We start from the raw sequence: 13,864 nt of genomic DNA, 5'->3' as shown, positions 1-13,864 counted from the left end.
ATACATACTAGAAACACAAATGACAGAATCTGAAGAAACAGATTTCTTTACATAAATTAAAAAATGCAGTTTGCCCTCTTGCATCAGTATTGTCACCTGAAATAGATGCAAGTCTTTTAAAATAATACTGAGGCAGCTTGAAACCCTGAAAAGTTTTTACAAATATAAGCACTGACTGATGCAAAGAAACACTGAATCTGCTAAAATCACATTTTACATTAAACATGTACAAAAGAAACTCAACTTCAATATTATATAGTTTATCAAACACATTGACATATGATACTAGTAAACACGCCCTGTTCATTCCAGTTGCGTTATAGTTCTTGTAAATTGTTTGTCAGCACATACCATGACATTCTCAATCCCACTTAATCCAATTCAGGGGTGCGGAGAACTGGAACATTTTCCAGCAGCTTTGGATGCAAGGCAGAAAATAGTTCTAGACAGAACAACAGTCCATCTCATTGCCCACTTACACACACACACCAACATTCACACAGCATGGCTTTGAGGTATGGGAGGAAAATCAGACTACCTGGAGGCAAATCCACATAGACATGGAGACAACAACCAGGTGTCAGATTGAGACCCTGGATAATTAATGTGTGAGGTGACAGCTTCACTTAGTGCAGCAGCGTGCCACCCATGCTGGCACATCCATTCATCCATCCATTTATGCAACCATCTTATTCAAGGAAGGGTCATAGGGTAGCTGGAGCCTATTCTATGTTGGCATATGTTTGTTCTACAAAGTAGTTAAAAATATATTTGTGTTTTTTGTCATGTATATTTTGAAATGTAGAAAGTATCATTATTTTAGTACTTAACATCTAGTGTAGACTTGTAATCTGTCACTGAAAAAAACTTTCTGCTTGTTTCAAAATATTCTAACATAGTACACTGACAGTTTTGGCTTGGAACAATTGCACACATTTTTAAATATAATTTAATATAATATTCTCAAACTTGCTTAATTCATTTGAGGGTCATAATGGTGTGACACTACAGTACACAGTATTGGGCGCAATTCAGGAACCAGATTCAGTGCCAGATCGTTGTATTCATGCACACATATGGGGACAATTTAGAGTCGCCCACTAAACTGATGTGATCGGAACATTAGAGGAAAGCCAGAGTGACATACAGCATCAGACTCCACACAGATGATAACAAGGCTTAGAATTTGAATCTACGATGTTGGATCTGTGAGGCAGAAGGGTTAATTACTGCATCATGGTGTCACCCATTTATAAATATAGTATGATAAAAAAAGCACAAATTAACAGTATAGGTTGTATGTGTGTGTGTGTGTGTATATATATATATATATATATATATATATATATATATATATATATATATATATATATATATATAATATATATATATATATATATACAGTATATATATATATATATATATATATATATATATATATATATATATACTGCCTATATCATATACCATATACCATATGGTATATATACCATATAATACCATATATACCATATAATCGACTGCCTTGATTTAATGAATCTTGCAGAGATCAATGTTGCTGTCCTGATATTTATAGGTGGATCATTGTGCCTGTTGTGGACCGTATAGCAACAGCTTTATCTTGTACAGTAGTTTTTTTTTTACCTTGGGAGTAACACAGTGAAAGAGTGTAAATGGGAGCATAGGCTTTTTGGAAACACCATATTTTAAGCCCTTTTTTATTGTTTTGTTTTGTCTTTTTTCAAAATCACACAGTTGTGAGACATTTTTTTTGTACTTTTCAGGGTATTGGTACAGAGAATTTTATTGGATTTCTCTATTACAGCACACTGAAAACATCTGAAAGCCTTACTCTGTCATACAAAGAGTGCAAATCTTGAAGGAAATTAAATTCTATACTTATCATCAGTGTTCATGTTAGGAAACTGAAGATGAAAATAACATTTAATAGAACTGAATTTACCAAAAAAAAGTTGGATCTGTAAGGCTGCTTTTCTAATTACTGTGCCAATGTGCTACCTATTTACAAAAATAGTGTGGTCAAAATTAAGTAGAATAGATATGTAAATGTACTCAAAGGAATGAAACTGCACTTCACTCCTCTGGTACTCAGAATCAAGCACACACATTGATCAATAAAACAGAACAGTCAAGAGAATGAACAGGAGGAAAGCCCAATATTCTAACCCTTGGAACAGTAAGATAAGTAAGCCTGATTAAAAAACTGCTAATGTTGGAGTGCCTGGTTGATCCAAGGAGAGACAAGCCTGTTAATGATTCATCTTATTTTCTACTTTGGTCATTTTAGAGGAAGACTTCAGCCAAAATTCTGTAGGGCCACATTGCTGAATTGTGAAATAGCAAGACCACAGTTTACCTATTCTGCCTAAGAATCTCCTGAATCAAATGCAGATATCTGATTTTCAGAAAATGCCACTGTTTTAACTGCCTGTTTTAATTTTATAAAATAGGAAGTGTATTGTTTTGACAATTTTTAAATTTGTTTTCAGTTACCATTGGCTGCAAATATGATCAGGATATATTTTTCCCCCATTTTGTGATATTGTCTGGATTTACTCTCCATTTTAAAAGTGAAGCTCCATTCCAGCATGAAATTCTTGTCTTTTCTGCTATAATAATGCTAAGCTTTCTCCTCATCATGCAGCCTTTGATCACTGCAGTGCCTACAGCTTATGGCCATGCACAACTTACTGTTGATGTGCTATGGAGAAACTGTCGGCAACAATAAAAAGTAAATTTTTACATGGCCCGTTTATGATTGGCATATTTTTAAATTGTTTCTATTAGTGTAGTGAAGGCTGATGTTGGCAGGATAGGAGAAAAAATGAAGCTGGTGTACCTGATAAAGTGTGCCTGTAATTTTATTGTGTCACATGATTAAAATTAATGGTGGGGTTTGCAAGGATTATTCTGTGTTAAACCTTTGTGATGACTCAACATGGCATGCAGTGGCATGATAGGGGATGATTGTTGCATGAGTTTAAAATCATGAACAGCATAGTTTGACACTTGAATGGAGTGATCAGGGTTTTCATCATTATAACAAAAAATGCAGGGCTTTCCTGAGAAGCTGACGGTGAGGAAGAGGAGTTCTTAGGGCACTGCAAAATTGTGTTTTAGAGAGAACTTTTAGAGGGATGCTTTCTGGGACATATTCAAATCATATTATGTGATATCATCTACTGTTAAATTCTACTCTGTATTTGTAAAATTTTTATTTTTATACTGTATTGAGGATTTGTTCTGTTTTGTGTATTGTATTGTATTGACCCCATTCTTTTTGACAACCACTGCATGCCCAACCTACCTGGAAATAAATACATTTTTGAACTGCCTTTCCCAAGGTTTCTTCCATTTTTTCCCTACAAGGGTTTTTTTCAGAGTTTTTCTTTGTCTTCTTAGAGAGTCAAGGCTGAGGGGCTGTCAAGAGACAAGGCCTGTTAAAGAAGATTGCGGCACTTCGTGTGTGATTTTGGGCTATACAAAAATAAATTGTATTGTATTGTATTGCATTGTATATTCAAACAGGGTTCCTCCCCTGACCGGGGTTTAAATTTCTGTCTTTTTTGTTCATTTTTGAGTGTGTGATTTATGTTAATGTTACTTGTGTTTATTATTTGCTGTATTGCTTATGTCTGTGTTATGTTCCTTTTGTTTTGTGGGTGGGTTTTTATTGAGATAGGGCCACCTGTGCATCACTGCAAGGGACTGCCCTCACCCCTATAAAGCCCTTACAGTTCATTGAAATACACTTGGAAGGTGGTGAGTTATTCTTGTAATTTCTATGCTTATTGTGATTTCAGTATTTTTGACCCCTTTGCTCTGTATTTCAGCTACTCTTTGAGTTTGTGATTGGGACTTTTTTCATACATTTGGTATTTCCTTTTTTGAAGGCATTGCCTTCTGTGCCTTTGTGCTCTTTGTAATTTATTTTTGTTCTACAGAGTTTTTGAATAGTAAATCCTTTATTTATACAGATTCTAAGTTGCCCTCTGTGATTCTAGTCAGGGTTTTTGATAGGATTTCCCCCTTTAATGGGTATTTTTGGAAGTGTTTGGGACTTCTGTGCTTTGGAAGTCTGTGAATTTCATGCCTGCCTGCTTGCAACTTTGCTCTGCAATGTCTTAGAGTAGCATCTTGGCCAAAAGTTGGTTTAATCACATTTCAGGATGAAAGTTCCATGCCAATTAACAACACCTATCCCTCTGTTTGCATGTTAAATTTATGAATTAGCATTAAAGGCATTAAATGCATTTTCAAGGCCAAACATCCAGGCAGTGCGCTCCCATTTATGTATGGAATATCTAATAGAAGCTCAAGTTTTTTATGTAACAATATTTTTTCCATCCCTATATGAAAGTGAGCTTTTTATGAAAATATTCATGTTAGTTTTGAAAAAATATTGTTTAGCAGGGTTCACTTGTTCTATGTAGAACTGAGTTATGTACAACTGCAGATATATTCCTTCAATTTTTTGCTTTCATTGTGTTATTTTACTGTAGTAAGTGTGGATCCATGCATGACTGGGCCCGGTGGTGGACTGGTACCATATCTAGGATTAGTTCCTTGCTTGAAATGCTGTGCTTCCAGAGTAGGCACTCTGCAAAACAGTTTAAACTGTTCTGAGAATATTATCGTATAGTATACAATTTATTATGTCAGCATCATTTGTTTAGTCTTGATATTACTGCATTGAGTATACTATGTGCTTTATGTTCACCACCATCCTCTACCCCAGGCTTTTCCAAGGCCATGCCTCTTTCCTTGAGTTCAAAGCTCTTGCCTTTATTATAGACAGTTGAACCTCATTTATTAAATATAATTATATCAATAGATACTGTTGTCAAAACAGGACTAAGAATGTGTGAACATTTTTTTTTTAATTTATTAAAGGGGTTTAGCCTTTAATTATTGAGGGGCTTTTTTTTCATTTCAGATTCTAAACCCAGCTGTTACAGAGGAAAGTGCCAGCAATGTCTCACAGCTTGCTTCAAAGGTAAACTGTTAACCGGATTAACATTTTTACAATCTGAAATACTTTGACCCGAAAATAGCACATTTTATTTTAGTTAACACTACATAAAGTCACAGCTTGATATTACAGTATATGGTACACCATATATTAACACACATGTACATGTAAAAGAATGAAAGTTAAAAAGTGAACTGAATTCACATTTTTCACAAATATTTGCACACTCATAAACTAATTGCCCTGACTACAGCATGTCCGAACGTGTAATAATCCAAGATGTTTTATAAAGCTAGCATTTACAGTCAGTATGTTTCTGTTTAGTCTGTCTAAAGTTTTGTATGCTGTATATTTGAGAGCAACATTTTTGTGTCATTAAAAAAAAATATGTTGGCATATTCAGTGGCCCAGTTTTTAGTAGACATGGGATCAAATCCTAGTCTTTGTGGAATTATTATTTCTAACTGTTTCTTCATCGTGTTTAAACTGAATATGTTATGTTGACTGGCAGGTGCAAGTTATCTCTTTTTGAATGACATTGAGTTTATGTATTAGTGCTCTCTGCATTGGACTAACATCCTGTCCAGGGCTGGCACCCCCTGGGATTGGCAGGAGTTCTACATAACTCTATTGTGAAGCCATAGATCAGAAAATGGATTGGAAAGAAAAATGTGTCATTTTAAGAACTATTTGAGGACTCTTACAGTAGTGGAAAAATGTCCAAATATACTGTAAGTCATAATTTTTAGAACTTCTATGGTCAGCCAAAAGTTAAATACACAACCACTTTTTCACTCAGTTGTCCAAAGGTAATCAGTGGAGGTAATCAGTGTTCATGGCAAAGGAATGTAAGCCACAAAGCCACTAATGCCAGCGTAATAATGACAGAATTGTGGAATCAGTTGTTCTATAATGTCTCTTTTAGTAGAAAGGCAATTGTTACATAGAAAAATATACATCCATTAATTTATAAACAAGTAAGCATATATAGCACTTGCAGAGTACAGAGATTGTTTGTATGAATGGTTCTATATTCCCTTGTTAGACCCAAATTTGTTGCGTCTTTTGCCCAGTTCTGGGAGTGGCGGCCATCCAGTACTTTTGCAATTCTGTTATTACAGTCCTTTAGTTCCCCTGAGTGCTATAAAAATAGTGTGGGAATATGATTGTGTCTTTTTAATAAAAATAAAAAATACTATTTTTTAAGAATCTCATTATTTGTATATATATTCAGTGCCAGTAATGTTTAAATCAACAAGAAAAATGTAACTAACTGACAATAATGTTCAAAACAAAGGCTATTTTCACTCTTTTTCAGCATAGCTAAATATAGCCTAGTGATGCTATTGTGAATCTTTTGTTTGATTGAAATTTACTGGACTTTACTTCTTTTCAAAATGCAGACCACAGCTGAAAATTTTCTTTTCATGTTTAACATTCATAGCTGTTTCCTCTCTGTGCTGAATTAGTGGTCAAGAACAAGGAAAGAAACTGAAACCACTGGTCGGCTAACATAGCTAGTAAACGTCAGAACCACACTATTGCGTCCCTCTGACTGATTAGTTAAACTTTGAGCATTGACAGGCATGTTGCATGCTTTAGCTTCAGAATTACCTGTAAATATCGCCTACATCACGGTGGCGCAGTGGTAGCGCTGCTGCCTCGCAGTTAGGAGACCCGGGTTCGCTTCCCGGGTACTCCCTGCGTGGAGTTTGCATGTTCTCCCCGTGTCTGCGTGGGTTTCTCTCACAGTCCAAAGACATGCAGGTTAGGTGGATTGGTGATTCTAAATTAGCCCTAGTGTGTGCTTGGTGTGTGGGTGTGTTTGTGTGTGTCCTGCGGTGGGTTGGCGCCCTGCCCAGGATTGTTTCCTGTGTTGGCTGGGATTGGCTCCAGCAGACCCCCGTGACCCTGTGTTTGGATTCAGCGGGTTAGAAAATGGATGAATGGATATTGCCTACATTCTGAAAAGGTCCAACTTTAATGTAGATTTGTGACAAAGTTTCAAGCTGAATGATTGCCCCTGGTTAGAATAATTTAAAAACAACATGCTGTTGAAACCGAGGTTGGCCCCTACATCTATTTATATTTTCATATTTAATAATTTCAGTTACTACTGCCAGCTTTGGATTGATGAAACCTACATTAAAGGTACCTGAGTGTAGATCACAGTAGATCATTAATTCTAAGAGAACACTGTGCCATGAGGATTTAATGTGCCTACATGGTTAAGCTGAAGTAGTGGTCTTTCCTCATTGCACATTCATTAAAGGTCCATTCAGACTGCTGTAACATTTTAGAATGTGGCTACCTCTTATAATGGCAGCATCATGTGCAAGGTAGGAATTAACCTGGGAAAGAGTGCCTACCCATCACTGTGCACATTCACACATTCAGGAGTAGCTGTCATCATAGTTTAATGCAACAGATATAATTTCTATATCCTTTTAATGTGTGAGGAAAATTGGAGTGCATGGAGAAAAACAAAGCTAGGCCACAAAGTCTCTACACAGCAACTTGCTGTGGGATTTGAAACCACTCTATTGGTGGTGTAAAGCACTAAGAGTAGGTATGCGTGAGTATGAAAACATATTCTGAGATGAGCAAGCACCAGGTTTGGTTCCTGCTTTGTTCACACTTCAACCTTGAATCGAATTATGCAAGGGTGGAGATGGTTGGTTGTTAGAATCTTGACATGTGTTTACTCGTTCGGTTCAGTAGGAAGACATACATCAAAGTATAGAATGACCTTTTTCATTCTGGTCAAGATCTTGATCTCTTAATATTGAAATATATTTTATACATTCAATACATTTGAGAATGCTGTTGTCTTCAGAATATTTCACTCACAACACACCCTAAATATAGTTTACATCTATCTCTGTTAAAGAGTGTTACAAGTTTAGACAGTGTCTTCTTATTGTAGCTTTTTTTTTGCTAGAATTAAAGACAAAAGAACTTGTATCCCTTATAGCATGTTATTTGACCTTTGTGCTTATTTCTTCTGCCTTTTTAACTGCCCACCATTTATTCATTTATGCCATTTTAGTTTGAATAGAAAAGGTTTATATGGTCAAGATAGCTTGATAACTACAGGCTGCTTTGAGGTTCCTGCCTACTAACATGTACATGTAATACAGTATTACTGGAAAGCTAATTGCTTCATAAAGCATCGTGTGAACTGAAAAAGGAAATATTTCAGATGATTTATTCATTCATTTTGAAAATCCACTTATTTAAATTCAGGATCTAGCAATGCAAGGTGGGAACTCGACCTGGACAGTGCAGCAATCTATTGCAAGGTACACTGATTATGCACAACATGCTAATTTAAAATGGGTAATTATTGATGTATGTTTTGGTTTTATCCTAATCATCTAAATAAATTCTGTGTTCTTTTGTATGGCCTTGCTTATCTATCTATCTATCTATCTATCTATCTATCTATCTATCTATCTATCTATCTATCTATCTATCTATCTATCTATCTATCTATCTATCTATCTATCTATCTATCTATCTATCTATCTATCTATCTATCTACAGTGCATCTGGAAAGTATTCACAGCGCATCACTTTTTCCACATTTTGTTATGTTACAGCCTTATTCCAAAATGGATTAAATTAATTTTTTTCCTCAGAATTCTACACACAACACCCCATAATGACAACGTGAAAAAAGTTTACTTGAGATTTTTGCAAATTTATTAAAAATAAAAAAATTGAGAAAGCACATGTACATAAGTATTCACAGCCTTTGCCATGAAGCTCGAAATTGAGCTCAGGTGCATCCTGTTTCCCCTGATCATCCTTGAGATGTTTCTGCAGCTTAATTGGAGTCCACCTGTGGTAAATTCAGTTGGTTGGACATGATTTGGAAAGGCACACACCTGTCTATATAAGGTCTCCCAGTTGACAGTTCATGTCAGAGCACAAACCAAGCATGAAGTCAAAGGAATTGTCTGTAGACGTCCGAGACAGGATTGTCTCGAGGCACAAATCTGGGGAAGGTTACAGAAACATTTCTGCTGCTTTGAAGGTCCCAATGAGCACAGTGGCCTCCATCATCCGTAAGTGGAAGAAGTTCAAAACCACCAGGACTCTTCCTAGAGCTGGCCGGCCATCTAAACTGAGCGATCGGGAGAGAAGGGCCTTAGTCAGGGAGGTGACCAAGAACCTGATGGTCACTCTGTCAGAGCTCCAGAGGTCCTCTGTGGAGAGAGGAGAACCTTGCAGAAGGACAACCATCTCTGCAGCAATCCACCAATCAGGCCTGTATGGTAGAGTGGCGAGATGGAAGCCACTCCTTAGTAAAAGGCACATGGCAGCCCGCCTGGAGTTTGCCAAAAGGCACCTGAAGGACTCTCAGACCATGAGAAAGCAAATTCTCTGGTCTGATGAAACAAAGTTGAACTGTTTGGTGTGAATGCCAGGCGTCAAGTTTGGAGGAAACCAGGCACCGCTCATCACCAGGCCAATACCATCCCTACAGTGAAGCATGGTGGTGGCAGCATCATGCTGTGGGGATGTTTTTCAGCGGCAGGAACTGGGAGACTAGTCCGGATAAAGGGAAAGATGACTGCAGCAATGTACAGAGACATCCTGGATGAAAACCTGCTCCAGAGCGCTCTTGACCTCAGACTGGGGCGATGGGTCATCTTTCAGCAGGACAACGACCCTAAGCACACAGCCAAGATATCAAAGGAGTGGCTTCAGGACAACTCTGTTAATGTTCTTGAGTGGCCCAGCCAGAGCCCAGACTTGAATCCGATTGAACATCTCTAGAGAGATCTTAAAATGCCTGTGCACCAATGCTTCCCATCCAACGTGATGGAGCTTGAGAGGTGCTGAAAAGAGGAATGGGCGAAACTGGCCAAGGATAGGTGTGCCAAGCTTGTGGCATCATATTCAAAAAGACTTGAGGCTGTAATTGCTGCCAAAGGTACATCGACAAAGTATTGAGCAAAGGCTGTGAATACTTATGTACATGTGATTTCTCAGTTTTTTTATTTTTAATAAATTTGCAAAAACCTCAAGTAAACTTTTTTCACATTGTCATTGTGGCGTGTTGTGTGTAGAATTCTGAGGAAAAAAATGAATTTAATCCATTTTGGAATAAGGCTGTAACATAACAAAATGTGGAAAAAGTGATACGCTGTGAATACTTTCTGGATGCACTCTATCTATCTATCTATCTATCTATCTATCTATCTATCTATCTATCTATCTATCTATCTATCTATCTATCTATCTATCTATCTATCTATCTATCTATCTATCTATCTATCTATCTATCTATCTATCTATCTATCTAAAAAATACAAACACTAAATATCCCAAGAACTCAAAAATGCCTTTACAGATTAAATGGAAATGTGGTTGTAGTTGTTTATTGAAAAGGAAAATATCCAACACTGTTTTTTATTTCTCGGTTTTTGTCGAAATTAAGCTTTAGTGAGTGGGGTATTTTTTAGGCAGCATGTCTTTTTTTATGGCAGACTGCTGAGGCTGTAATTGTGCAGAGAAATTGGCCATGCAGTTCATGAATGCTACAAGCAGAACAGTGCCACTGAGCAAGCTGTGGTTGTAACCGTGCAGAGAAATGGGGCTGCTGGCAGGTAGAAAAAGGCAGCTGCCATGCACAAGAAAAAAGAGACAAGGTGGTGAGCTGCATGGAAAATGAGATGTGAAATGGACAAAGAAACGTTTAGCAAAACTCAAAGAAGACAGAGTTAGCAAGTGGCCTCGTTGAGTACGAGAAGTAGTCCCTGTTCTGTTGGCCTTTTCTTACTCCTTGTGGTGTGGTAAAAAAACATACAAATTCAAACTGGATTGGATTGTTGAGAGTGCTTATTACATAAACTTCAAAGAATTGGAGGTTGGGGGGCCATTTGCTGGTAAAATACATGCAATATTGCAGAGGTCAGACTGTGCTATGTCTCCATGCTCAAAAACAGGGAACTGCTGGTACGGCATACCAGTCCACTTCAAGCCTTATAAACATGGCTTACCTTGGTCAATTTAAACGCTTGCAGTGCACACTAAAGGGGTCCCCTACAGACAGAACATAGAGGTGGTGGACATTGTACATACGCAGGAGGACAGTTCATGGTGGTGTTTGGCAGGTAGCCCCATCTCTTGGAGACCACCCACAACACACCTGGAACATAATAATACATTTATTTATTAACCAAGGCATTGATACATAGACAAAATGAAAAACAAAGAATGCAAATAATAAACACAAGCAATATTAATGTAATCAAAAGAATCAAAAATTAACAAAAAGGGCAAAAAAAAAAACGAAGATGTTTTAGCCAGGATCAGTTAACATTCAGTTACTTACAGTATGTAGTACTTCTGATACAACATGACCAAGGCCCATTGTCTTCAGAAATTTCCCAGGTGAAGCTGGGTAACACAGCTAGTAACTGTATATCAGTACTTTCCTGCCCTTTTTTAACTATCAATTGCTGACAAAAAGGAGTTTTACAATGAGGAAAATAGGATCAATAGGCAGAATGCAATCAGCTTCTGAGGTACAGAAATGTGAATGTGTCAGCCAAAATTACTAAAAAAAAAGAAGTGAGTACAGCTTTACTTTGTTTGCTAGAAGGAGCTGTGTCAAAAAACTTTATAGTAATGCCCTACTTTATTCTTGTTTTTCTTCAGGTAATACTTTATATTTTATTTTTCCCTTGCATATGGTTGTAGTACTAGGGTGTTGTACCGTGTTAGCCATTATGAATGTAGAGAAAAGCCAAGCAAAATGACACCTTTTATTGGCTAACTAGAAAGATTACAATATGCAAGCTTTAGAGGCAACTCAGGCCCCTTCTTCAGGCAAGATGTTATCAGATGATTACATCTTGCCTGAAGAAGGGGCCTGAGTTGCCTCGAAAGTTTGCATATTGTAATCTTTTTAGTTAGCCAATAAAAGGTGTCATTTTGCTTGGCTTTTCTCTGCTTGCATATGGTATAATGCTTATTTTGTCATGTGACAACTGTTCAAATTTTGTGAACCTTAAAGTTCTGTTGATGACTTTCTACTTTGTTTTAAAAGAAAAACGCTCTTCTCAGCGACACGCAATTTACTTTTCTAGTCTCCCTTCCCCAGCCCCCCAGCCATATGTAAGGCTGTAGGTTTGGCATAAGCCCGCTATCTCTTAACTGTTCTCTTCTCACATGTTCCAGCTTGTTGTGGGTACATTCCTGTGTCCTTGGAGTGCTACTGTATAGAGTTTCTGCTTAACATTAACTTACATCTTTTATTAGATTATCTGTTCCAAATTCTCTTTGATTATCTTGAATCACAGCCTAGTGGGAATGGAAAGCAAGAGTTTTTAATATGTTCATGCAAACATTACAAAAATGCTAAAAATGCAGAGGCCTTTGCACTCACTGCTTTATCTGTTTGTTACACCACTTCAAGCACACTGAGCATTGCTCTTCCCCCTCCCCCATCATCATCATCATCTGTTAAGCTTATTGTGGTAATAAACAGGTGTTGTAGGACCACCCATCAAAATTTATTACCTCTTAAGAACCTATCTGAAGCTGCTGTTAAAACAGCAGTGCAATTATTCAACTTGAGTTAGACTAATTTGTAGCCAGACCTGTCTTTTTTAAGGAGCAGTGGCCTAAATATTTTGCTTTTAAGTAAATGCTAAAGGAAAACAGAGATAAATCATATTTGCGGAGTCACCAGAACTCAGTTATATTTCTGAATTATTGTTATATTTTTGAAAATATTTTTTGTGTGGGGTTGACAAGGTAGCATCATGGTTAGAGCTCCCGATTCATGCATTTGGATTCCTGTGTTCAAGCCCCCCCCCATGTTTGTATGGGTTTTCTAGGGGTATGCCAGTTTTCCTTCATTCCAACAATGGAATGGTTCCCGCTTTGTGTGACCCTTATTTGGACTAGTTGAATATGAGAATTTTATTTTAATGTTATTATATTGGTAATTTTTCTGAGTAAGCGGAATTGTTGTGGATAAAGCTTCTGTCTCAAAGCTCCAGTGACAAGCTTTCAACATTTGGAATATGTACATATTTGGAGATTGTAAAATGTCCTTCTTTTCTTTTCTTTATATTTACAAAGATTGGCATGTTAGATTAATTGTTGGCTGTTTATTGACCTTGTGGCAGTGAGTGTGGGTGTTCACAAATCTGTAATGTATTCTGGAATGAATAAGTGCAGTGGCACTGCACAGCATAAATGCAATTTTATTTTAGGCAGCTCTAAACAATAAAAGTAGACACAGTTGCCATGTTGGTTAGAGAAAGGGTATATCAAGACCTGCGAAATTAAGACCAATGCAAGGGATGTTGGTGTCCAAGGACATGACTGAGAGGGGGCAGTCATTTGGGATAGATCAGAACAAGCTGTGTTTTTGCCTGTTATAAACAGCCATGGACCCCGCAGAGGTTTATTTTTTTCAGGAATGCTGCTAACTTTAGTTTTGTTTTCCTACCCTCCTTTATCAGTTGGCCCTAAGTCAATTGTTATATTAACAGGATTTTTTTATTAGCACCTTTGTTTATATTTAACGAAAGAGATGGATTTCCGTTAGAATGTTTTTTTTTCGGGGTGGTGCAGTGCTGATTACTGTTGCCTGATAGCAGCTGAGTCCTAGGCATGAAACCTGTCCTGGGCACTGTTTTAATTTAGCACATTCTCCCATGTCAGATATTCTGGTTTTCTTCTCCAGACTCTGCCCACCTGGATCCTGAATTGGATAAGCAGTGACAGTGAGTAGAGAGTTGATGGATTGATATATTTTTTTACCTTGATGTGTGTGCTTTTGTATGAAAATAATATAAGTGTTTTCACATTAATTTTATCTTACTTATATTAATAAAGATGAGT

General features: G+C 37.1%; 1 protein-coding gene across 2 annotated transcripts in view; it reads left to right on the top strand.

The window, feature by feature from the left end:
• The window catches only part of si:ch211-225h24.2 (uncharacterized protein LOC564539 homolog), a 185,285-nt gene that overhangs the window by 12,556 nt on the left and 158,865 nt on the right, over nt 1-13,864 (top strand). Inside the window, exon 2 of one of the 2 annotated variants that reach the window (XM_028797761.2) lies at nt 4,958-5,017. The exons of the other annotated variant lie outside the window; for it this stretch is intronic. Within the exon in view, the coding sequence (XP_028653594.1) occupies nt 4,958-5,017 (60 nt within the window). The remainder of the gene's footprint in view (nt 1-4,957; nt 5,018-13,864) is intronic. 2 annotated transcript variants of the gene reach the window in all.

Source organism: Erpetoichthys calabaricus, chromosome 3 (genome assembly GCF_900747795.2).
Source record: "Erpetoichthys calabaricus chromosome 3, fErpCal1.3, whole genome shotgun sequence".
Classification (NCBI taxonomy): Eukaryota; Metazoa; Chordata; class Cladistia; order Polypteriformes; family Polypteridae; genus Erpetoichthys; species Erpetoichthys calabaricus.
This window is presented reverse-complemented; position numbering and strand designations above follow the sequence as displayed.